Source organism: Ciconia boyciana, chromosome 2 (genome assembly GCF_034638445.1).
Source record: "Ciconia boyciana chromosome 2, ASM3463844v1, whole genome shotgun sequence".
NCBI lineage: Eukaryota > Metazoa > Chordata > Aves > Ciconiiformes > Ciconiidae > Ciconia > Ciconia boyciana.
Genome location: NC_132935.1, coordinates 47,599,106 through 47,625,646, shown reverse-complemented (window position 1 = coordinate 47,625,646; position 26,541 = coordinate 47,599,106). Strand labels below are relative to the sequence as shown.

The window sequence follows — 26,541 nt, the reverse complement described above, 5'->3', positions numbered from 1 at the left end:
TGGCCACAAAAACATTCTTTTACTCTACGCTCAGCTTACAAATCTCTGACAAATTTTTGTTTATCCCAGGAGTGTGTTCTTCCTGAAGTCTTCACTCCATATTTAATAATCTTTACTGTATACCTAATAAATCATATACTTAAATGAACTGTAAACATCAACATGAGTTTCACTAGGACAAAAAGGGGGGACAAATCTGCATATTGTTGTCAGTATAGAGTGGGTAGGATGACAGTGAGTGATGAAAGAATATATCGATGTGGGGGATGATTCAGGCCTCTTAAAATTTGTAGAATAACAAAGAATGAGATGGCTTTGATTGTCATCTTGATTCATAGAAACAGATTTTTAACACTTTTTGATACATTTTTTTTTTGCATCTGAGTTGGAACTGATTAAAATTGGAAATGTAACATTAGGCTATGTTCTTGTCTTAGCTACAAATGAGTTCCACATTAAGACTCCTCCCTTTCTTCACCAAGCTTATTTGTGCATTTACAAGAGTAATGGCAGAAGCAGCAATGGACCTCGGGCAAAAGAGCCTGTGTGTCTATCAATATTTGGGTGACTGGCTTATAAAAGGTTCATTGAAACAATGTGCCCTGGAGCAAATGAAGATACCGCTCATATTAGCCTATTTGGGACTCACTGTGCAACAATGAAAGTACTGCGTAAATCCAGCACTGGAGTGTATACACACTCTGAGACTAGAGCTATTCAGAACATTTTCAATAAAACAAAAATTTGTGGAAACAAAAATATTCCAGGCAGATAAACAGGCTTTCATAAAGATTTTATGGAGAAGGTTTTAGGACACATGATTTGCTAAACTGGAACGGCCAAGAAAGAGAAAGACTAACAATCTCCCACTTGGTCTCCCTTTCTTCTACCCACCAAAACCAGACACTTGAGTTAAAAAAGCATTTCAAGTTTTTATTTTTACTCTGCAGGCAATGAAGACAGGAATTAACATTTTAGCATAAATAAATGTTTTTCTCTAGACATCAGTCATGTACAAATCCCTTTCTGGATATACCTAGAAAAAGTGATTTTCCGTACCACTCCTATTTCAAAGCCCTGCAAAAAATGTGGCCATTCAATCTATGTTGTCAGGTTATTTTGTACTGAGCTACTGAAACCTAGTGACTAGCATTAATAGTATTTGGATCCAGTATTAACATCCTATTATTGCTGCTGTAAAAGTGGTAATCCAGTTGGGAGTTATCAGATAAAAAACAGGAACTTGTCACCAGTAAGATCAGTGGATAAATTCTATGATACAGGCCATTTCTTCACCCTCCCTGCAGTATGCCTTCATGACAAACACCTTCCTAGAAAGCTAGCTATCTAATCTATAGGATCTGTCAATATAACCAGCCTCGCTTCTCCTTACTCCCATAATGGAAACTACAGAGAAAAGCCCTCAGGGGATTACAGCTTCTTAAAGCAAACTTGTCAGTTTTAATTCAGGTTAGGTGCCTGCATAACACAAACAATCAGGAAGGAACCAAACCAGTTCCTTTCAGATGTTAAGAATTCACGTGTAGTAATTTGCTTAGGCATCCACACTTAACATTCACACAGATTCATTCTACAGGTACATAATACATGTAATGAGATGGTCATCTATAAATATACATAGATATATGTATCCCAGTATATATACATATATCTGTGTATTACATTATATACATATTTTTATATATATGTATTTCAAATGGGTAATGTTCTCAATAAATGGACGGATAAAATTCATGCCTGACGGAGAACTGCACTGGTCTTTGTCAGTGTGTCAGCACAATATATATGCCTATATATATGTATTCACCCATGTACATCCACGTACAATTAATGTACATATGCATCATATATGTGTAACAGAGCATACAAATCTATGTATAGCGTTTGAGTAATGATGTGACAAACATTAGACACATTGTATTAAGTGCTTAGCTGGGAATAACCTTTGGTTTGGCCTCACAAATCTTTTCCTTTTCTAAGCTACACACTTCATATCTGGAGCATGTGGAAGCATCTTACCTTGCTTCCATTTTCTCTTGCCTCCCGTTCCATCTTGAGATCAGAAATCAGGAGAGTCTTGTATTTGTTCTTTCCATTACTGCTGTGATCATCTAGTCTGTATTCTGAAGTCAGCTGAGCAGAGAGGGGACTGTCACTCAGGTTCAGAGGCTGCTCATCCTGCTCCAGATTTGTTTTGCCATTACTGTTGGTTTCTGCCATCTCCCTGCAGTGTGTTCCCCCTGAAGCATTGGAACTGTGTCCCACGGTCTCATTGCCATTAAAACTCTCTGCGGCTGAATCATCTATTAAAAAATATATATTTTCAGTCACATGCCACACATCATCATCTCTGTCCAGTTCAAACATAATTTATACCTTCACAATGTTTTTAAAAATAGAATGAAAATGGTTTATATTACTAGCACCAGTACATTTCTGCAAAATGTACACATACACTCCTCCATGTTTTCAAGTAAAAACTTTATATAGATCCATAAAATATTACTAAGTTAAGGGAAATGACCTGGGCTGACACCTTAGTGTCACTGTGTACACAAAAGATAAGTATCACAAAGGATTTTTAGGGACAAAGTGACAAAGTCTGCCTTAATCCATCTGTCTGTCCATATGTCTATGAATCGATTTAGATTCTTATACCATGCTCATTACGGCAGTATTGCATATTTCTGAAATTAACAGAGATGCACGTGGCACTGAGAGAGAATCTAGTTCTCAGGTTTTAAGGGTGCAGAGCAGAATATGTCATATCCATAAACATCCTCTTGGACAGATACGATGTAAATACATCTGATGTATTCACTGCTGGCAGTAGAGATTATACTGGAAAAACTGACTCCAGAAACAAAGATCCTCTCTTCATTTTGTTCAGGTGCTCATTCACTTTGCTCATTCATTGTGTGTCATAATATATTTAAAAATACTGCTCAATAAAGGATTAAATTATGAACCTGAAAGTTACATCTGAAAACTCTGGATGTGGTGTTGTTACCCCTAAGACTTTACAGCTGAAATGCATGATTAACATGTGTCTTCACATGCTTATGGGTTTGTGTATCCCGTGTTTGTCAGCAACGGAATTTGCCACCTATGCTACTACTCAGCCCTTCTTTACTTCTAAACAATCTTTTGGCCAACAGGCTATCTAGTAAAACAATTCATCCTTCAATGGATTAAATGGCAGCAGAATTCAGCCCTCAATTTGCTTACTTCTTGTTCTCTAAAGCACCTCTTTTTTGGTGACCTATATGGTTTTAGTAAAGGTGCAAACACCTGCCCAGGGCTCTACAAGCCTATGCTTATCACAGACAGTGACGCTGGAAACAAAACTGGGGGGTTAGCAGCCAGAAATGTGTAAATATTGAAACTGGAGATATGGGATGAGATGGACCTTAATATATTAGTACCTTAATATACCATCTGCTTTCAGGCCCTTCTAAACAAATTCCATAGAAAAGAAACAAACACATTTCTATACATGCGGAATTTAAAAAACCATCAGGACACATTCTTTAAAGGATGTGCTCAGAAATACCCATGCTTGGAACTACATGATTAATCAAATTGTTGACTCTCCATCATTAATACAGTAAAACCCAACTATTCACCGCCCTCAGATCAGAATTTTAAAAGTGAAGAAAATACCGTATAAATGGGTAATGATCTAATTCAATTAAGTACTTAGCCATAGACAAGCCATCATACATCAGTGGCTTGCTTGCTGTACTCATCCAACACTTTTATGTCATAAAGTATATAGGATTGGGCACACATTCTGAACATATTTTTTTTAATTGCTTTGTTTTGTAAACCTGTTAAAAAAAATCTAGTTTCATGAAAATACGTAATAAAAATCATAATTTAAATGCTTTTATTTAAGGAACATTTTTCTGGCTTACAAAATGCTTTATAATTAAAGGCTGCAATAAAAAATAAAGCTATGTTTTGGTGTGTACCACTTTTACATTACCTCTTACAAATACAAATGTATATACAATGAAAGACATAACATTCCTAGAATAAGACTTTTAAAGGTGTACACCAACCCAACTTGCAACAGAGCAATGGAAATGTTCTGATTTACAAACCTGGGGCTACTTGAGGATTTCAGCTACATAAATTAATAAGGTGAGCAGGATTTATCCTTAATAAACTTTCTATCATGCCCTGAGACTTATGTCTTACAGGACATAACACATTAAAAAGGTTAAAATTCTAAACACAGTTTCAGAAATAAATATGCAGTTTTATTATTCTGAACTAGAATACAGGATTCTAATATAGAGTCTTTAATTTTTTAAAGAAAATAGCCATATTTACAACTCATTTTAAAAGCTCTGATATATCAGAAAGAAATCCAGATTTCTTAATTTAAGAGAGAAACACTTTGGTTACCACTGATTCGTATTTAGGACTGTTAACAGATACTTGGCTTCTTGATTATCAGTTTAACAAGTGACAGTTTCAAATTAATTAAATCAATTACTGAATCGGTCACTGAGTGAAGGATGCTCCTCCCTTTGGAGGGCTTAGAAAATTCCATGCTGTTGGGAGCAAAGAGAGAAACAAGTGAGTATCCAGAGGATGCAAAGAGCCACCTAAAAGCTGGGGGCACTGCCTACTCTGCAGCATACAAGTCTGATCCCTAGCGAACTTCTGTGTGCCAGCACCCGAGTGTCCTGGGTTGCGCAGTGCAGAGGAGCCACTACCAGGACATAGATGGCTAAATGGGAATGATGGAGTAGGAAGAGAGCTGTGCCTAGAGCCACATCCAGGAACAACCAAGTCCAAAGCAAGGCTGTTAGTTTTGTCTTGTAATCATAAGCAATAACGCTTTTATTTCTTTTTTTTTCCTGTACAATGAATGGTTGACAACTAAAACTTACATTTGTGTGAGAATGTTACAATGCAAAAGAAAAAAAAATAAATAGATCTTTTCTACTTGTTCTAAAACACAACCATTGAAAAAATTCCTATGCTGAGTAAATGTGATCAAGCAACATAATACTTTGAAACAATAATATAGTATTTACACGATTTCGGCTTTGCTTAGCAAATGCTTAGTTACTTGATGGTAAATCTCCGTTTGTACTATAAAGCCAAATACCTGCTTTTACAGTCATTTAACCTTGCTTGATAGAAATAGGAACTATTGCCTGTCAGGATAATGTTCAGGAGAATGGCTACAATGGCTATAAATCACACTTTTGCCAAGTAAACATAAATATGTATTGCTATAAAAGAGATCAAGAAAAAAATAGTGGGTTTGCGCTGGTAGTTCCTTACAGATGTTACCAAGGTAACTAAATTACAAGGTTTAGTACATTTCTCATCCCTGAGCAGCTGGTCTATTTTTGCCAAGAATAAGGCTACTCTAAAGCAAGAGTTTCTGAGGCATCAGAAACACAGACCACATCAGGAATAACTGGGTTTGGGGTAAAAGGCAGGAGGGTCTGGCCCAGAAGAGGAAAGGCACGTTCACCCTCGCATATGGGCAGCCACAGCCCCAGCACCTCCCGGCCCCGCTCACAGCCGCTGGGCCGAGCCGCCCTGCTCCTGGGACTGCAAGCACGCACAACTGTCACACGGCTGCCAAGGGGCAAGGCCAGTTTCATGGAGACCTGTCCCTTGGACCACCCTCTCCAGTGGCAACCACCTCTCCAGGGGGCAGGAGGTGAGATCTCACCTCCTCACTATGCCCAGCGTGGCCGGCAAGCGGGGACTGCACCTAAGCCAGGGCCTGGGTAGGGACTGGCAGTTTGCTTGCAGAGTTTTCTCACCTTTATTTATCACAACACCTCAACAACAATAAACTGCTAATGCTGAAAGCCTGTTCTCTTACCAAATATATTTTTCTTCCATCCCGCAGACACAGAGGCGTGGTGGCTTGGGGAGAGCTGTGCGCAGGCCCAGGGGAGCCGAGGCTTTGCGCAGCTATGGCCACCAGCGAGTGTTTCTCTGGGGCAGCTTGCCAACAGCTCCTCTTTCAGGACAAGGGCAACACTAATGGCAGGCACCGAGGGGGAGAGGCCAGGGGCCCATCCCTGAGGCAGTGGAGAAGGCTGCAGGAGCGCAGTTAGGGAACATGGTGGCACCCCTGGGACCCGCTGACATCATGGTGGCAGTTGGGGGCTGCCTGGGCCCGGCCGGCCCCTGCCCCTTGCTGGGGACCCTATGAAGGCCAGGCCCACCCCGGCCTGGCACACATGGGGCAGCAGCCATTAACCTGCTGCCCTCCCGCGGGAGGCTGAGCAAATCGCAGAGGCCCTCCCTGGGTTCACTTCGGCACTGCCGCCAGCTGGCAGTCACTCCAGGCTCCCTTCCCACAGCTGGCTGATGAGAGGGGAGATAAAACTCCACCGCGATCAGCCTACATCTGGGTACTTGGTACCGATGGCACCACTGATGCAAGGACAGCGTGTTTTCAAAACATGCCTCTTGTCTGAACTGCCACCGCAGGGTGGGTTTTATGGGAAGACCTCCAAGGAAGCATGCCACAGGTGCTGGGAGCTGAGAGGGGAGGGAGCAGAGGGCTTTCTTCCCTGCCCTGCCTTGGGTGTTGGAGCAGTCATGAAAGAGGCTGTGGGACGAGCTCACATCTTCATCACCTCCCAGGGCCGCTGCTATCCACAGGCATCAGCCATGACAGCAAATGATGGCCTCATCAAACGCTGCTGCTTGCTCAGGGCACACCACATGCACAGGAACTGTGGATCTTTCAAACCCTTACCCCACACGCTGGAAGACTGGAAGCACATCTACAACTGTTTTTGTTACTTAAGCCTGGAAAGGGAGAGTCTGACTGCAAAACATGTATGTGTTTCACTTCTCAAAAACAGCCAGCTGGTGCCTCACCTACGCAGAGATCCTCCTCCAGGGATTAAAGAGTGCCACCCCACAGAGAAAGACTCCAGGAGCAGAGGGAAGGTACCTGTGGATTGGGCAGCAGCCGCCTTCTTGCTGAAGCAAGGAGCACTGTCCAGGCTTAGGCATGGACTTCTCACTCTTGGACCAGTATTACTTAAAGCTCCTTATGCCAAGACCTCCTTCTCCTGCCTTGCACAGCTGATCCTCTGCTCTGACCAACACCCTTTCAGCACCTTCAGTCCAAGTACTCTCCACGTTAGGGGTAATTCTCAAAACAAGAACTGCAGTAACCTTACTACTTCAAGATAGTTTCATATTATTCATCACATTGCATTAGAGCTTCCGCCTCATCCTTCTAGATCACCTTGAGGCCAACTAGACACAAAGTGACACCAGCTTTGTTTTTTGCACACTTGAGAAGTCCAGGTTCCTGCCTGAGAACTTTCCAGGCTCATTACAGTCACCACTGTGTTAGCTTCTCCCCCTGCTTTTGAAGGAAACTTGGAAATGGTGGAAGAAAAGCCAAGGCCAAAGAAAGCCCAAGCAAACAGATGCTCTGAATACGAGTTTTGATTCTCAGAACTGTTGCATCCTTCACTTCAATTATCTGCCACAGACATTTGCATTATCATGGCCTAAACTTCTGCCAAAACCCAGTTTCTCTGTATTTAACACCTTGGATTCTGCAAGATGATTTCCGTGACAGTTGATAGTTTAAGGGCACTCTGATTTAGAGCAGGAAACCAGGTCTTAATTTATAGGATTATGTTCTCCTACCAAACAATGTCTAGGTTTATGAATGGACAGACAACATATATTGCTAGAATCAGAGATTCTTCTGTTACAGGTTAAAATACAGTTCTTCTACCCAGACAGAACTGTCTTCAGACCAGATATGTCAAATGCTCAACACTGTTCTCAGTAAGAGTGCTTTCTTAAAGGAAAGCAAGTTGAAGTGTGCACCAAATCTGGCTGGAATAACAAGTCCCTCAAACACCAGTTTTCTGAGAGCACAAATTTAAGATCTGAACTCTGATATAAGCGTCATCGAATCTCAAACCAAGGTACATATATACAACTCTCACTTGTCTCCTTGAGAGAACAATCTCCAGATGTTTTAAAGGATCTCTTGCATTACTCTTAGCAATCAATTTCATACTATAAATCACCCAGACTTTTCATATTCCTTGCAGGTAAGTCAGGAAGGAGTCAACAAGCCATTCTAAAGACAGATCCCTGAACAAATCCTTTCCCTCTCTCAAATTAATTCTCAGGCTAGAATTCAATTAACATTTAGAGTATGCTTAAATAGTTTATACAGCTGAGATTTCAGCTACCTGAAACTTACTGCATATTTAACTAGTAAGTAATCCATAGTGTTGGCCTTCAGCTCTAACATCAGTAGTGTGGCACAGTCCTACAACCATACAGCCACATGGAAGCTCAGATCTGCTGAAAGGACAGACATGGTGATGGTTCAGGGAGCTAAGAACCCTCTCATTAACACTAAGAATGAAGCGAGACCCCCATGATACCAAAGCAGCTCTAACACAGCTCCCTTTTTTGCCATGAAGCAAGGCAGATAGCCTCCTTAGGAAGTAGACAAAAACCAAGGGAACGGCAATTAACCTTACACACCTTTGGCTCTTTTGAGACATTCTGACTACATGAGGGCATCCCACAAGCCAAAACCATTCCTGGTGATAATGAGTCTGATTAATCACACCAAATGAACAAGGCAATTGTTGGGGCCACTTTGTTCATCGTGCTCTAAGAAGCTGAGATGGGAGAGGGGCACATATGCAGCCCAAACAGAAATTGATGCCTGCAGACTCCAAGGTAGCATGCACACAAGTTAAACGAACACTTTGAGTGGGTTGCCTGTCGACAGAGCATCTCTGAGAGCCACAGTTACTGTAAGATGGGTAACTGTTCTTTCTAAAAGGAAGAGGCTGGATGTGAATGAGTTGAGTGGGACGAGTGAGACCGAAGCTGCTGGCTGTGCAAGTGCAGACTGCCATAAAACCCACTCTTAAAGATTGTCTACCAAAGTCCTGTATGATGAAGGTTGCTTTAATCTCTTTGGGCTGGATACCACCACCCCAGGTCTTGCTCAACACCACCTTACACCCTTAGCGATCTGATTGATCTGAACAGGATCACCTGCAAAAGACAGTATTGCAGACCAAAGAGTGACAGTATTGCAAACCAAAGAGTAACTCCAGACCAGTTTCGAGTTACTATGCTGTTCTCTTTAACCTTTTGGCTTCAGTATTGCACGTGCTTTATTTTTCCTATGTTAAAATACAACTTTAATGAAAATAATATGCTACATAAGTAAACATTTAAAACTAAATTAGTTACATTCTTTATGTAATTCCACAAACCCAAGGCATGCTAGCAAACCTTCCTAACAGGAGCTATTGAAAAAAATGCTCTACTGGTGGCAACTGACACCAGGCAGTTTTGGGAGAGGAACACCATGAATCAGACAAAAGGTGGTGTAGACTGCTGACTCACGGAAACTTCTGTAGTATGAAATAATTATAGACACTTTTCTAAAAGAACTAATAAAAAGGCGAGGTCACATTTCACTCCCACCACTTTTCACAATGACCGTTTAATACCAATTTGTCACAGCTATGTATTCGGTTATGCTTCATTTACATTACAAGTCATGTTTCAAGCACAAGTTCAATACATAACTTAAAAGCCAGTCAAAATCAACTATATCTATTCATCTTCTCCATTCCCTTTCATATTATGATAAAGAACAGTGGTTGAATTAATGGAGGTACAAAGGTGATTTCAGACCCTCTATTATTCCCTGTTTCATAAAGCATAAGAATGGCCATAGCTGGTCAGATCAAAAATCCATTTAGTCCAATATCCTATCTCCAGCAGCAGCTATGAGGGGATGTCTACAGAAGAGAATAAGGCAAGCATATACAATTCTTCCTCCTATGGCTTGCTGAGCCCTTAATAATTTTCAACTTAAAGTCTTTCTGAGCTGGATGTGGTTTCTAGCAACATACTGACACTCAACAGATTTCTCTTCCATGCAAATATCCAGTCTCTCTTTGAACTTTCATAAACCCCAAGCACCCTTCTCTGCTCCTCCAAAAAGTTACTGCCACTATTTCTGTTTCCACTAAAATATCAGTACTGTGTCAAGGAAACAAGGAACAGGAATTAAGAGGTGGGCAAGAGCCTTTCCAGAGGACAGGAGTGGGGCGATGTGCACAGAGGTCAGTCCATTCGCAGTGAGACTGCATTTGCTCCATTACAAGAATATGTACTAATTGTCCTCTTCAGCTAACCTCACTAATGTTAACAATTTTTCTTCTCCTTGTGATACGTGTAGCTTTCCTGGTGTGGTTGGCTTCTGTGGATTCAGCTATGGAACTCACTGCACTGAAATTTGAATGTGGAATGTCTGTAAGTTTCAGCGCGATGCTAATCAATGATTGTTTTCAGTGGTGGAGCTACTTCAGGTCAGGTCAGGAGCTACTTCTGATCACTCACATATGATCAATGACTGCATGTGTTTATGAAAAGAAAAAGGAACAAAGCAACCTACAAAACTAATCCTTAGCATTGTCAACAAGAGTACAGTAAATTTTATAGGTTTGATATACACATGCACATACACAGTGGAATCTGCATTAGCCAGGCTGTATTTCATTATTAAACCCCCCCCCCCAGTAATTCACAATTTTTCCATGGATAAATGTCTCTTCTTGTTGGAGGCACAAAACAGGCAGATATTTTATTCAATTATAACATTAAATAACAGAACAGTGAACAATGGCCACTCCATGACATCACCAACTATCAGAAAAATAATACTGCCCTGTCAGTCACAGTGTTATAGAAGGGCTCATTTATAAAGCTTCTTGAGTGATGGCATGCTTACTTTGCCTGCAGAGCTACTGTCCCTGCATATATACAACAAGGAGATGAAGCAGAACGCCTATTAGGAGGGCATTGCACATGTAAATGACCAATTGAATAGCTCACTGGGTGCACAGTAGTCTTATTATCACTATGCATCGAGTTTGTACTTGTGCTTTGGCATTTCCACTTCAAAACACATAGCCCTCACTGTCTCTGGGAAGAAAAATCTCAGGTTTTCTCTTTACTCTGGAGAAACTTCTAGGGCACTTTTTGTGGCAAAGGCTCTATCAAGCAGTTCTTCATACAGAAAACCTCCAATTCTTCTAAAAGTTTTTATGTTGCGTATGGGATCATATTTGAATGTCTCAATGTCATGTGGCATTGAGAATTGTGGCTTAGAACTCCATCTCTGGACAAGCGTTGCAGGCACAAGTTCTTAGCCCGATAACATATGAGTGATGCCAGAGATATTGCCTTACACTCATCCTAAACAGGACTCCAGACTTCAGAGCTGTTTATTGATATGAAACTAGGAACTAAGGAAGGCTGGGAGACAGGCAGGCAAGCAGGGCTCAGGACAGACTAACTCTGACTTTTGAGAATCACTGAAATTCCAACCATGTACAGAACACATCAGCAACAAAGACGTTTGAGATGACAACGTGTTAAGAAAAGAAGGAGAAATGTGAAGCCTTTTCCTTAAAGTAAAAAGAGGTAACCTAAGAGATCTTACACTCTCCTCTTTCTTGCCCAGCCTGGAAGAGGCTTATGCTGCTCTAGCTAAAGGCTGCTGGGGGCAGCAGCAGCTGCTGCCGTTCCTGGCAGCAAGAAGAATCTGGTGCTGTGCCAGCAATAGACAAAAGAGTACACGAGGTTCATGTTTGGTGCCTAAACGTCAACCGAAATGGGGCTGAAAGGAATTATGTTCAACTTATCTGCCACTTGGACCTAGTGCATGTGTGTGATGTCATATTTTACTTCATCAGGATCTGCCAGAAGACATAAGAAAAGAGGAAAGATCAAGTTGGAGACAGTAGAGGAAATTCTCTGCAGACCGGACACCCCAAATACTGGCATTTTTAATAAAGCCCTTTAAAGTCTAAAATTTAGCCTACCAGCTTTGGTGTGTCGAGTGGGTTCACACAGTGATATCAGTCTGTACTTCCTTCTGGAAGGGTGAAGCCCTGGGCACAACCAAGACAAATGATCACTTAACAGCTCTGCACCCCGTCAGCAAACTGCTGCCTATTCTTCTATACAGGCAACAAAGCTATAGAGGAGGACTACCCCAGGCTCATTATACCCTCTCCATCAGTAAAACTGGGAGAGAAAGAGGGGAGAAGCCTTAAGAGCAAACAGAAATGGCTGCTTGCAGCCTCATACATCCTTAGCAACATTTAACCCAAACTCCTACTTTGGCCTCCCCAGCACGAGTTGCTGGATTTGCCTGTCTGCTATATTCCTAGCAGAAAACTGAGCAGAAGTTTCCTCTTGAAATATGAAAAAGTCATACGGCTGTTAATATTGTGCCTATCGCTAGAAGACTACAATGAAGTAGATATAAGAAAAAATCTTACATACCCAACAAAAAAAGAAGATAATTGGGAAAAGATATCTCTACATGCCCAAATGTAGGAAAACCAAGAGCTCTGCTGAAGTTCAACAGATGCTATTATTGTATTTTAAGTTTTATTTTAGAACCATTCTGAAGAAGACTTGCAAACATTCTTTGCTTTATATTTGTAATGTATACACAGACTCAGTGGCTATAAAGTAGCTATTTAGGTGCATAAAACAAAGAATAACTCTAAGTTCAAAATTCCTCTATATTGGGTACCTCTATAATAATGAAAATAGTTTAACTGAGTTGACAGCATAACTCTCGGTAACAATATTTCTACAAATAGTTCAGACTCATTAGACCCTTCATCATCAGGTTTGTAGCTCTATAGTTCAGGATTTCAAAATGACAATCTAATTTTTTCTGAATTTTTTTTACACAGAAAAATATAATTTAAAGACTTGTATAAGTAAATTAAAGCCATTTTATTGTTATTCACAACTGTATACTAAAAGCTAGGACATGAAAAATGCTTCATAACTAGAAATTAAAACACTTCCTACCATTTTCATCTTTTTTTTTCTAGTTTTCATTTGATAATGTTGGTAAAATCAGCTGTTTTTTGTAAAAGATTTGATTTGCACTTTAGAACAATTCTGTCACATCCTTTCCAGTCAGTTCTCTCCACTCATAGTAACATATAGGCTTCCACTCATATTAACATATAGGCTTTCAGGAAAATTTCCTAACTCAGCAGAGAGTAAAATAAGTGCCTCTAATATTCACATACTGAAATTCAGTTTAAAAATAGGTAATAAACATGCAATTAGGAAGAACTAGAAGAAAAGTATGTGGAATATGAAGTAGGAACTTACAGCCTTTGTACTTCATCGCAGTTCTAGCATTATCAACTGTGAACTAAAGCTTCCTTGATACATCAGGAAAGTGGATGTTAAGTGAATCTGAGAACTCAGAACACTAAATATCCAAGTTTAGGACTCTATTAGGATTGCTGTTTCCTTATTTAACGACTGTGATGTAATTAATGTTTTTGCCGAGACAGAGTCTCAGTGAGTAAAGTGTAGGATTCTATTACAGATAGAATGTAAGTTTAGAAATTCAATGAAGAATTCCAGAGCTTAGAAAGCTGCTATTACAAACTTGAGTAAACAAGCATGTTTGAGGAATAGAAATTATATGTCCCTTTTCAATTCAGTTTGCTTTTTATTCTGTCACTTTAAAATATTTAAGGGTGTCCATGGCAGCATGTACATTACTGTTTCCTGATTTGAACCTGCCTTGGGTAACTACAGTAAGTGGTCTCCTCACTGCTTGAGTGAAAACAGTATTCTGGCAACACTTGATAACAATCTCGATAGCCTTTCTCCACCTGCCAAGCAATCATTTTTGAATGTTAGATCCATTATGCTTTCCTAATTTTATTTTTCATTGTAACAAGTGAAAGTTAAAAATATTCAGCATCTACAAAGACTAAGCACCAGTCCAAACACCAGCAAAAAAATGCAAAAGGTGACAACAGTCATCAGTGCTAAGGAAGATTTACCTGAACACAAAAATATTGCCACTGAGGTAAAGGGCATAAGCATATCAGGAGTCTCCCTAGCATGTTGATTACAATTATAAGCATAAAACAAAAGGAAGAAAAATAAACAGTGCTGATGATTGGCCTCCCTTTGATCAGTCTGAAAAATCTCTCTCACATAGTGAACGTCAAAACTGCCATGAGAGATGTACAGGTGTTATCATATGCAAGGCATTAGAATCAGTTTGGAAGTTTAAAACAGTTAATATTTTTTCCTACTAAAAAAAACCGCATGGCCCAAGAAAGAAGAATCCTGAATCCTGTAATATAACTTGGGCTGAAAAACAACAGATTTGAAAACTCTGTCCTCAAACACCCATGATTTGAGGTCTTTGCCACCAATTGGGTGATATCAGGCAGAAGATAGCAGACTTCCCATGAGCTATTAATACTACAGCAAGGTCTCTTCTGCCTTCATTCAACTCACCACTTTTAAATCCCAACTGCCTCATAATACTACAGATAGACATGATGACTTCCAATCTGACTTGCAAAACTAAAACATGCTCTTTCCTTTTCAGAAATTATTTTCAGCAAAAATAAAACATGCTCTTTCATTATCAGAAATTATTTTCGGCACAGATATCTAAGTCAATAAATTTTTTACAGTTCCCAAAATATAGCTGTTGTGATTTAGCCCCAGTCGGCAACCAAGCCCCACACAGCTGCTCACTCACCCTTCCCCCCCAGTGGGATGGGGGAGAGAATCAGAAGAGCATAAGTAAGAAAACTCATGGGTTGAGATAACAACAGTTTAACAACTGAAATGAAATAAAATAATAACAATAATGAATTGTAATGAAAAGGAATATAACAAGAGAGGGAGAGAGAGAAGAACAAAATCCAAGAAAAAAAACAAGTGATGCAACTGCTCACCACCCGCCGACTGATGCCCAGCCAGTCCCCAAGCAGCAATCGCTGTCCCCTGGCCAACTCCCCTAGCTTTATATACTGAGCATGACACCATATGGTATGGAATAGCCCTTTGGCCAGTCTGGATCAACTATCTCGGCTGCGCCCCATCCCAGCTTCTTGTGCACCTGGCAGAGCATGGGAAGCTGAAAAGTCCTTGACTGGTGTAAACATTACTTAGCAACAACTAAAACATCAGTGTGTTATCAACATTATTCTCATACTAAATCCAAAACACAGCACCATACCAGCTACTAGGAAGAAAATTAACTCTATCCCAGCCGAAACCGGGACGATAGCTAAACATTTGGTCACATACCGTCTAAAAATGGACTTGAGTAAGAGGCATCTGAAGACAAAAAAGAATGATTTTGCTAGATGGTCTGTCAGCACAGTATCTCTGGCAAACCAAGTAACTATGATTCAATGCACAGAAACTTCATAAAGCCCAAAGTGTGTGACAGATAGTTCTGGCATATCTACTGCTATTCTTCACCAGAGCTGTGGACTTGAAATTTTCACTGTCAAGCCACGTGACTGAGCAATGCATCTCATTTCGAACTTTCCCTCCCACTGCAATGCAGTGGACTGCACTTGGGTGGGGAACAGAGCAAGTATGAGAGGGTGCAATGAACAAAAGTGTAAATGAAAGACAGGAAAACTTGAAAACTATTTGAGCTTGAAAACTTTTGCATGAAGACTACCATTTTACAGTTCCTTTCTGAAAAGCTAATGCCAACAGAAACACGATAAGTTCTTGGACATAATAGTATTTTAGTAACTTTCAAAACTTTTCTTCTCATTAAAGTCAGCCAGCTTGCCCTTGTTGAAACATCACTGAGAGCTAGTCTCAACACCAGATTACTCAAAAGGGCCAGAAAGTAGAGCAAACAGAATACCATCCTTCAATGAGAATCCATGAACTGTTTTGCAGTTCTTTGCAGACTGGAGAGATTTCTTAAGAAATAAAATAACTGGTCCATGTTTCTAATTCACTTATAGGCTTCTGGTAGCCCAGCAGGATTCAGCAATGGCACAGTCCACACATAGAGTATTTGCAGCACGTGCTTTTCCCGTGCTTTACAGTATTGATGAGGTACCATTACCAATGAAATTTAAGAATGTTTTAATCACAGTGAATCAGTCCTATTCTCAATAAAATTCCAACTGTTTATGTACAGACTGCTGTTAAAGGTCAGAGCACCAGAAAGGGAAAGAATAAAACCATACCAAAGAGTCCAACTGTAATACCTACTTGGCCTCCTTATAATATGGGATTGGCTAAGAATGAAGTGCAACATAAAATTGTGAGAAATGACCATTTGCTGAGCTGGCCCAGTGGATCTGTGTGTGGAAACCAGGAGGCTGCTCCGAGTAAACTGTGCTGATTTTGGCCGGGGTAGCGTTAATTTTCTTCATAGTAGCCAGTATGGGGCTGTGTTTTGGATTTGTGCTGGAAACACTGTTGATAACACAGGGATGTTTTCGTTACTGCTGAGCAGTGCTTACACAGAGTCAAGGCCTTTTCTGCTTCTCACCCCACCCCACCAGCGAGTAGGCTGGGGGTGCACAAGAAGCTGGGAGGGGACACGGCTGGGACAGCTGACCCCAAGTGACCAAAGGGCTATTCCGTACCATATGATGTCATGCTCAGCATATAAAGCTGGGGGAACAAGAAGGAAGGGGGGGACATTCAGAGTGATGGCGTTTGTCTTCCCAAGTAACTGTTACGCGTGATGGAGCCCTGCTTTCCTGGAGATGGCTGAACACCTGCCTGCCCATGGGAAGGAGTGAATGAATTCCTTGTTTGGCTTTGCTTGCCTGCACAGCTTTTGCTTTCCCTATTATACTGTCTTTATCTCAACCCACGAGTTGTCTCACTTTTACCCTTCCCCATCCCAGCAGGGGGGAGTGAGCGAGCGGCTGTGTGGGGCTTAGTTGCTGGCTGGGGTTAAATCATGACATAAACAAAGCATCCTGCACACAGATGATGTTCTCTGTTGCAAAGCTAGCTAGGGGAGGAAGGGGGAGCCTAGGGCAAGAGCACTCACAGAAATGCTTGGTGTTCTTTTAAATAACAAAGTAAAGGACAATGATATTGCAAAATCTGCTATATAATTTGTTTTCCCCTTAAAATCTTTAAATAAGATTATTTGGCCCACGATACACTCTGTATTTTGAAGGGATCATCATTGTATAGCTACGTTAATCTAATTGAAATGCACATTAGAAACAGAAACAGCTGTATGACACACAGCTGTATGGCAAACCTTTTCTCAAGCTTCCAGAGAAGTTAGAAGATATAGTGTTTGCAAAAAGCAATGCAGACAATAAGCAGCACTTGCTAGTAGTCTTTCTCCTGTTTAAATAAACTGTAAATGCCCATCAAAACAACAGAATCCTGGGAAGTTCTTTCAAATCTCAGGTCATTGCTTTGTAATTCTTATCATCACCTTCATAAACTGATCACCTTCCCTCCTAAATAACAATTATGTACCAATTCTGAAGGAAGTGTGTTTTCCAGCAGCTTAGTTTAAAATTTTTAGAAGCAGAACACGGATCTGAAGCTGGGTTTGAGAATAGAATAAGCTTATTACTTCTGGGTGGAAAGTTGCTACCATTGGATCAAGCGGAAAAGTTATGCATGCTGCAAAGTGAAACACATGGTATCAATCCTGATCGTGAATAGAATGTTATTTACAATAACCATTACAATCTTGGTGGGCTGTTATCTTTTATATAAAATGCAAAAGCAAACAATAATACTGATACTCAACAGCATGAAATGCCTAGTGTGCCCTCTTTCACAGAAGAGCAGCAGATTTTTCCTTTTCTGCATTGCAAATAACTGCCATCAGAAGAAATAATACAACCAATGCAACAACAAAAAAACCCACCCTAAGAGAAAGCTGGCAATGTTACATGCACTCCGAGCAAATCTATTAATTGCACTTCAACACAAAGTTGGGTGGGAAAGCTTGTTGCTTTCCTAGAGGTGGAGGTATGACAGCTTCTGCGACTGTTCCTTATTCTGCATACAGGAATCAACAGAAAACTTCAGAGCTAGGTATTGAATTGGTCAAAAAATTACAAAACAATCTGGGGAAAGCATAATTTTATTACCCCTTATTAAGTGAGTATGACAGACTCCAACATACAGAAAAATGTTGACACAAAATGACCAATCATACTATATATGTCAGTTCAGGTACTTAAAAAAGTTTCAGCTGTCTAAGCAAATAAATGGTTACCATCTTTGATTCTCCACCACATGAACAAAAACATTTTGGAGAACTCGAAGGACAGCCTTTCTAAAAGAAAAACCCTCTTTTTATTACCCTGTGTCAACTATAGCAGCTCCAATAGAAAAGCATTTATAAGGCAGTCTAAGGATATAATCCTCCTCTTTAGAAAAGTTTGTAATACTTCAAAGATATTCTTGGCATCCCCCTTTATGCAAACAGATAAATACAGGTTTTCAAGTTCCTGATCCTGTCTCCCTAATGTTAGTTGAAGTCCCATAACAGTGGGATGCAGAGTCAGTGCTTCTCTCCTGTACAGTGAATAACCTGTTGTATACACATTATCAACAGAGCAAAGAAGATGGAGACAGAGCAGTTACCGATGATGCAGAAAATACCTAAATTCAAGTCGCTGCACTACTTGATTCAGATCAAAGGTTTGAACCTGCATCTCTCAACCCTAGGAAAAATGTTCTACGAAGCTTTTGGACTTCTGCTCCAAAATCTTTCAGGCTGAACTTGAGAAGCCTTTGAAGATTAAAATTTTGTCAGAGCTGCTTTAATTTCAATGTTATCTTCTACCTGTTGAAGAACACTTGAGACAGCTCTAATTTGAAATATCTCTAACGAATGGCAAAACCTACTCGACAAGTGTGGTGAGAATCACTGGTGTGGAGTCCTTTTTACGTAGATGTCATCACCTGATTCTCAAGCAGTCTGTTTTCCCAAAATGCATTTCTTTTTAACTTCAGCACTGAAATCTGCAGTTCCTGGGGTTTCCTACAGTATGACTACCTGCAAAACTCACACCACAGCTGCTGCAGCAGGAAATTAAGATAAAATATAGGGAGTAGAGGCTGAGCTTTTGTATCAGAAGTGGACTGACACTGACAGCACATTTGCAGACAGTAAAAGGACTGGTACTGTTAATGCTATTTCTACATCATGCAGTAACCACAATATGAGCCATTAAAAACAATCTTCAGTAGTAACAAAGAGCAGACTGGAAGGACGTTAGTGAATATCATGGCACTCTTGCACTTGGACTTGAATATCCAAAACATAGTTTTGATCAGATCCCATTTGGTTTGCTGCTGGCTGAAAGCGTTCACAAATCACAGATGCAATCAGGATTGCTGCTGTTGTTGCCATCAACCCACACATACAGTAGTCTTCTCCTCAGCATGTTTCAGAAAACAATTTCAACCATAATGACTAGAGAAATTACAAACTCAAAATGACTGATTAGCCACCTAAAGACAGACCATTAAAGGGGTCCACACCAGGATACAATAACTAATCGATTGTCAAGGATAAATTTGCAATGAGAAATTAAAATGCACTACATGTGAAAAGATTGATCACTCAAATCTTGAGCTCACATTCATTCTCCTATCCCCTGCAAAACTCCACATGGGCTCTTCTGCCAACAGAACGACAGAAACGCTAGATTCCCATGGTATAACTTCCTACTACAATTGCAATTCTGATATTATTGATATTTATGTTAACATTTGATATTTTGGTATTTGGTATCTAGAATAAACCTCAGCGTTGCCCTAGAGGGTGCATGTATGCCCCTCATGGTCCTTGTAGCCACCTGCTATCATGGCCTCACAAATGATCTCTGGAGAAGACTAAAAAGTTCCATTTGCTATGGCTGGAAGCATGCAAAACTAGAATAATGGAGCTACAACAAGAACAATTCCACTCCTTTTAGTATCAGGGATGTCAGCCAGACAGTATGTAGTATCTCAGTTACCACTAGAAACAGAGAACTTGCCCAGGAAATCTTTGTTTCTCTCCCTTTGTATTTGGCCCTGCTGAAAATTAACATTGCTGTTTTGCTTAGCTCTTCAGCTAATATAAAGAACTTATTACACGGAAAGCCACAAAGCCAGCAGCACAGCACTGAGAAAGTACTTTTTAATTAACTGCTACAAAGCTGGCCAGAAGAACACTATACACAGGGCTGAAATCTATCTTTGGATGCATACAATCTTAATCTCACTAGAGTCAACAGGAGCCAGTGTGTGCAGCCTGGGAAATAATTTAGTCTATTAAATTCATGCAATTTACATACAATTAGTGGCTTCAGAGTTTTAATTTTGAGGAGAAAAGGAAGATAAAGGAGGTTTAAAATAATCAAAATATTCCCATGTGGCTGGCTATTACTGTTTCAAATCAGGGCAAACTGTCAAATCAAAAGGTATTTTTTAAATCCTTGCAGATTTGTTTAAATAAAACAAAATACAAATATTAATCAAAATATTGGAACTTATGTTTAAAGACAAACAAAATCTCAATAGATTTAAACTTCCTGTTTCAACTGAAGATACACTTCTTTCATTGAGGGCCACTTCTGCTACCTTCAAATTGGCCATTTATAGTCGCTTTGGAAACGTGACATATATATGTACATTTCAAAGGAATTAAAGAGGCAGAGATGCCTCAGGAAACAAAATGCCTTGCAACCAAGAAAAAATACCATCACTATTACTGTTTTCTTACTAAAATGTGAAGGATAAATCTCTGATATGGAGAGACACATACATTGTGTGTAAAGTTTGTATATAGTATAAATTAATGGTTTCTGTTATTGATGTAATGAGAATACCAAGCAAGATCCTTGCTGGGACAGAACAAAGTTCGTGATTTTGTCATATTTGTGGATGTTAACAGACGGCCAGGTTCTGCGAGGTGCAGTGTGCCACCCGGGAAGTGCTGAACATCTTACCTATTTTTCCCTGAATGAGTATCTGAATAAAAGAGAGACAAACGGTTACCCATGAATTCCAAATGGAGGAAGATCTCAGGTTGTGGGCAGAAGCTGTGCTGTACAAGTTGGGGGGGGGGGGGGCGGTTTACAACAGTGAGAAATATTTCAAGGAAAGAGAGTGATACATTATTAACAATATTTTTCTGATTGGTGTCATAATTCAAATGCTTGACCTGGTGAACCAGTGTATACATTAAATCATACTGGTTAATTTTGTGCATGGAAAAGACACATCAGAGAGCATTATGTTAGCCAGTTCAACATCTAGCCAGCAGACAGCCCTAACACTGGGACACAGTAGCACAGGGAGAAGGCAGTTCAGGAAGAGGGCAATACCTGTAGGGAGCAGGAACTCTGGGCAAAAATTGAATGAAGAGAAAAGGCTGGGCAGAGGAGTAACCCACTGCTGTGGGGAAGGCAACAGTTCTCACAACAGGAGAGTGCTGCAGAGGAGCGCTGCCAAAACAGGCTATATCTATTATTTTTTGGTGTTTAGGAACTCTGGCTTTTTTTTATACAGTAGAGTCACCTCTGCTTTTTAGTTTCTGGTAACTCAAGGAAATGAATTTTCTTTAATTGAAACACAGAGTTTATACAGGAATTCCCTCAAGTCTGGAGGCCTGGACTCCTGAGTGTGAGCAGTCTCTATCAATTGTACCTACCCTGGTGTAATACAGTCCCACTGCTATAAGGAGTGTTCACATCCTTTTCTCGGAAGAGAACGCAACACAGGTTATGGGCTTGGGTGCACACTTTGAACCTCACTGCACTTCCTCACATGCAGTTAGTCCTGTTTACAGTTGGTGCTTATAGTTGTCTAGAAATGTGGATAAGGAATTCCCTTTGGGAATTCCCTTTGGGAAAACTCAGTCCGAATAAAACTTGGACCAGCTTCCTAAAATCACACATTTTGCAGAAGACAGAAAAAGCTGAGACAATGTTTGACCAGCCAACATTATTCCACACACAAGTTAAATGCTGGAGAAAAAAAAGGGAAACAAATCATGACCTTGAGATAAAAAAATCCAACATCTTGCTTAATTTAATTTAATAAAAGGACACACAAGGTAGAAACTTTGTGCAGTTAACCATCTAAAATTTTTTAAAGGTGTAAAAAGCTATGTTAAAAGGTGTCACTCTAAAACACAGCCTCATGGAGGTGGTGAAAATATACAATGAACTCTCTGATAAATGTTTCCTTGTGTTATTTTATTACAGAAGGGACTTTTTAATCAGTAATTTAATTTGACAGATAACAAACAATAATTTCTTAGGGCTCTTTCTAATGAAAAACATTTATTTGATGAATTTTCTCTTACTGCGATTCCTGCTTTGCTTGGCACTTGTGTGGATTCCCTGTCACCCATATGTCTACCACAGATTCAAGGGCCAGCCTGAATAACGGCTTAAAGCTTCCATACCTTTTGTGTTTATTTCTATAGTCCTCCATATAACAGATGTACACTGGCTACTGAGTTTTTTACAAAGACGACAGATGTTGTCTTTGATTATCAGTGCTCTTACTATTTGGTAAACCAACCAAAAAAAAGAAGTTTTCAGGAAAGACTGCTCTTATACTAACGAATCTGGAGCTTATGTGTGACTCCTTCTGAGCTGCCCTGGGAGGGAGGAGAAAAAACAAATGTCCCTTCACTACCTGTTCCATGGACCCAGGTCTCTGGAAAGGCAACACAGGGCTCTTTTCATCATATCAATCAAGATGTTTTCCCATTTTACTCTATAGACACACACAGAAATACAACATATGCTGTTTCTTTAACACTGAGTGTGTTTATTAGGTTTTTGCAACAATAAACATTTTAGATACCTATCCTTCAAGGTGAAAACAGGTCTTTTTCTTCCTCGGTGTTATATTATCATGAATCACTAACGGGCCTCATTAAAACAAAGACCCCATTTGTCTGCATATGTATATGCATGTATGTATTGCAGAAACACACATGCATGCATACATTTTATACATGTAAAGCACATATATGCATAAATAGATCTAAGTTAGAGAATACTGCTATATATTAAATAACCATTAAATAATGATAAAGTTATTTTCTGATTAAAAACTCAACAGAAAAAGCATGCATACTAAAAATGTAAAATTACATAGGCTGAACATATAAACTCTGCTGAAAAAAGAAAGTTTAGGAAAAGCTGACAGTAATAAAAAGCAGACAGTTAAAATCTTACTGCAAACAGTCTAGTTTAAAGCTGGGAGTCTTGAGCATCTATTAAAGTGAAATAGAGGACCATATGAAAGAAAGCCAGAGCATTAAAATAACCAGAAATGGAATAGCTAGAATACCCTCTGTTTAACTCTACCAGCAAGAAAACAAACACACATTTCACATGCTGCATCATGTCACATACCACCTTAATTTAGCTACATTTAAATGAGTTCTCCTCAAAGAAAAGCTTGTATTATGACTATACCTTTAAATAGCTCATGTTTTCTCTGTTTGGGTTTTAATATGAAGAAAAAACAAGGTTGAATCAGGAGTTGTAAATTTTCATGCTTAATTTGATAGTTCAGCACTTTTGCAGTTGAGTTTGCAGCACACACAGATCGGTTTCCTCACGCTTTCCCGCTTATTTTTCAGCACACAGGAATTCTTAAGCACGCTGCACAGTGCATACACAATTTGTAAGGCATGCTCATCGTCACTTGTTCAGCTTTATGCACCAAATGAGACATGCTTCAGGTTTCTAGGTGCACATCTCACTATGATGTTTTAAAATTTTATCACCTAGTTTCCAGGGACCTGAGGCTTTGAATCTATATTTGAAATACCACCTGAACGGGTGAAACATATTGGTATTCCACACACAGCCTCCTGCTGTCATTCCACTGTTGGCATGGGACAGTCTTCACCAAGACTTAGAAAACCTCATTCAATATTCCTCTCTGGAGGATCTGACACTTACTGTGAATTCTGCTCTTCAACTTAAATACCAGTGTCTGTGGCAGGCCAATTCTATCATTGCAGATACAGCATCCCTCAGGCGAGGTCCAACCTTTCTCTCGCAGTGCACCCAGGGATTAGCTTGACTTCCCCTAAATTCTCTCCAGTGCACAGTACGAGCTAATCTTTCCTGTAGGAAGCAGGAGATGGGGTTGCCATGACAACAGAGCACATTCTAGCAGTGGGACCACTGAGATGAGCTGAAAAGACGACAGTGAAACATGCACTCAGCCTTCCTCCGGGGCTACGGGCTTCTTCCTCCAGGATTTAATTCCCCTGCAAGTTTACTGACAGGCTAGGAGGTTGATTAGCTATGTATTTTGCTACGGGGAGATTACTAGTTAAGAATATGGTTGAGAGATCATAGCAGCATTTAATGAAACTGCCATTCCTGCTTATGTTCAATGCTGATTTAATAAGCAGCGTGGCTGTTTTTAAACCACTACTTGTTCATACACATTAGTCCTACACCTAGTCCACGCTAACGTCTCACTGTAATAAAGAAAAAGAAATAAAGTCACAAGCCAAGTCCTGCACTTCAGCTTTGGTTTTCCAGCATATTAGCCACGCAGTCTTTCTTTAATGGTTTTACACTCATACACATGCATGCACACAAAGAGCACAGTATAACATCTGTGTTTGAAGCTCAAAGGTTTCTGCTGATGGGGGAGGGGATACCGAGAAAAGCAAATCACAGCGGCCACGTGTCTTATATAAACAACAAAACAGCCACAATAAGCTTTGGGAGCTCTGTTCATCAGGCAAAAGAAAATTGAGTAATCCATGTTGTAAATATCAGCTATTTACTGCCCCAGAATAATGTCTGGATCCTAGGCTTTAAATATTTTTCTCAATGAGAATAATAGAAAGCTTTTATAGCCTCTGCAATTATTTACACATTTTAAATTGTTCAATCAAATTTTAATGCAAAGGGGTTTTCTTTGTGTTTTAATTTCTCTTACAAAACCACACAACATATTATTGTGGTAAATTCCTGGAGGCTGGAGCGTGACTGTGTCTTCTCCTGTTATTTCAGACACATGCGTGTCTCAGTGATCTTTCACATTAAAGAAGCAGCAGCTGAGAATGTAAGGCCAGTCTCTAATCACGTTTTTAACCATCCGTTTGCACAGAACAGACTCCTTCCTCCTTTGTGCTTTTGCTCTCGAGCATGTAACGTGTGGCTACACACACGACGCTCCATCAGCAGATAAGGTGCATCAGTCCCCCCAGTACCTGTAATGGCATGCCCTATCTGACTACTAAAAGAGCCATAGATGAGTCAAATCTACACCACTTCTCTCTCTCTGGAAATTTTAAAAGAAAAGAACCTCCATGATGGTGTCTGATACATGAAAGAGAAAAAGCCCAGAGGCTGCATTTAGCCAGAACTCCTGGGGGGCGGCGGGGGAGGCAAAACAGTGGGCAGATACATAACAGCTTTCCCTGTACAGCAAGTTACACAGGACAGCTGGCAGGTTAGTCCCAACTAACTTAGTCTCAGCAAACCACATAAGGCTGGGAATAAGGTTTTTGTTGAAGAGGGAAGGTGCCTTCTCAGGGAGGCACCTCGCTGCCTGGAATGGGTAAGGAAATTGTTGGGAAGTCTGGGGGGATGGGGGCATGGGGAAGCCCAGGTCAGGATCTCCAAATTATCATAAAATCACTGTTTTTTTCCTAGTGCAACACTAATTGCATTTACAGTGAGAAGCCCCCAACCAAACAAAAAGCATACAATTTATTTTCCATGGCTAGGCAATATTGCACTTCTGTAACCTTGAAAAGTATCTCAGTGTTACACAACCCTTTCAGTTTTACATTAATTTGGATCTTAGCATGTGTCAGGAATATACATGCACAAAACAGTATCCCTCCGAATCTGCTGGCTCTGACTCATCCCACAGCTTGCTATGAAGATTAATTACACCACACAGTATAGCACCTGTATTTATTATCATCTAATTAGTGTTAGGTTTTTCTTTTTTTTCCCACTTTTCCACTCATGTTCTATGCAACTGGAGAAATGCCAAATCATGTAAGCGACATATGGTTTTGCTTTTGAAATCAACCAGACAGAATTCCCAAATACTGAAAAATCTTTGGCTAAATAATTTTCAGCTTGAGACAATATTTTACACCTTCAATTCCACCGGGAAACACTGATATTTGTAGGCATGCAAATTGGTTTTGAGGAAAAAGGGCATATAATCAGATGTTGAATGATGTTACAGATTTTTCCTGTCATATGCTGTCTCCTCACAATGTGAAAAGAACAGTTAACAGCAAGATGAATGCTGTGAAAATAGCTAAACTACTATTATGGTTAATGAAAGCAAAGTTCTGTTTCTTTTTTGTTTCACAAACTATGACTGTACAAATCAGTAAATATTGCCCTTAGAATGCAAACATTCATTTCTTAACGCTCATGTGCAGAACTTCCATTTAATAATACTGAATCTTGTGTTCCTGGAAATTCAGTCTTTCAACCACATACAAAACAGAAATACTATGTTCCTTTAGTCCTTAGACAGGGAATAGATTCCCCAGCCAGCACCCTAAACAAGTAGCACCCAGTTACTAAAATGGGTCCAAATTAACCCTGACCATCTTCTTCCCATTTCTGGCTGAAATTTATTAGGTTTTGTTTCAGATGAATGCCCAAA

The 26,541-nt window shown here is 40.0% G+C and overlaps 1 protein-coding gene across 4 annotated transcripts in view; it reads right to left on the bottom strand.

Annotated features, from left to right (window-relative positions):
- Positions 1-26,541, bottom strand: part of NOL4 (nucleolar protein 4) — a 196,619-nt gene that overhangs the window by 79,237 nt on the left and 90,841 nt on the right. For all 4 annotated transcript variants that reach the window (XM_072851279.1, XM_072851280.1, XM_072851281.1 and 1 more), the window contains exon 6: positions 2,041-2,324. In XM_072851279.1, coding sequence (XP_072707380.1) covers positions 2,041-2,324 — 284 coding nt within the window. The remainder of the gene's footprint in view (positions 1-2,040; positions 2,325-26,541) is intronic.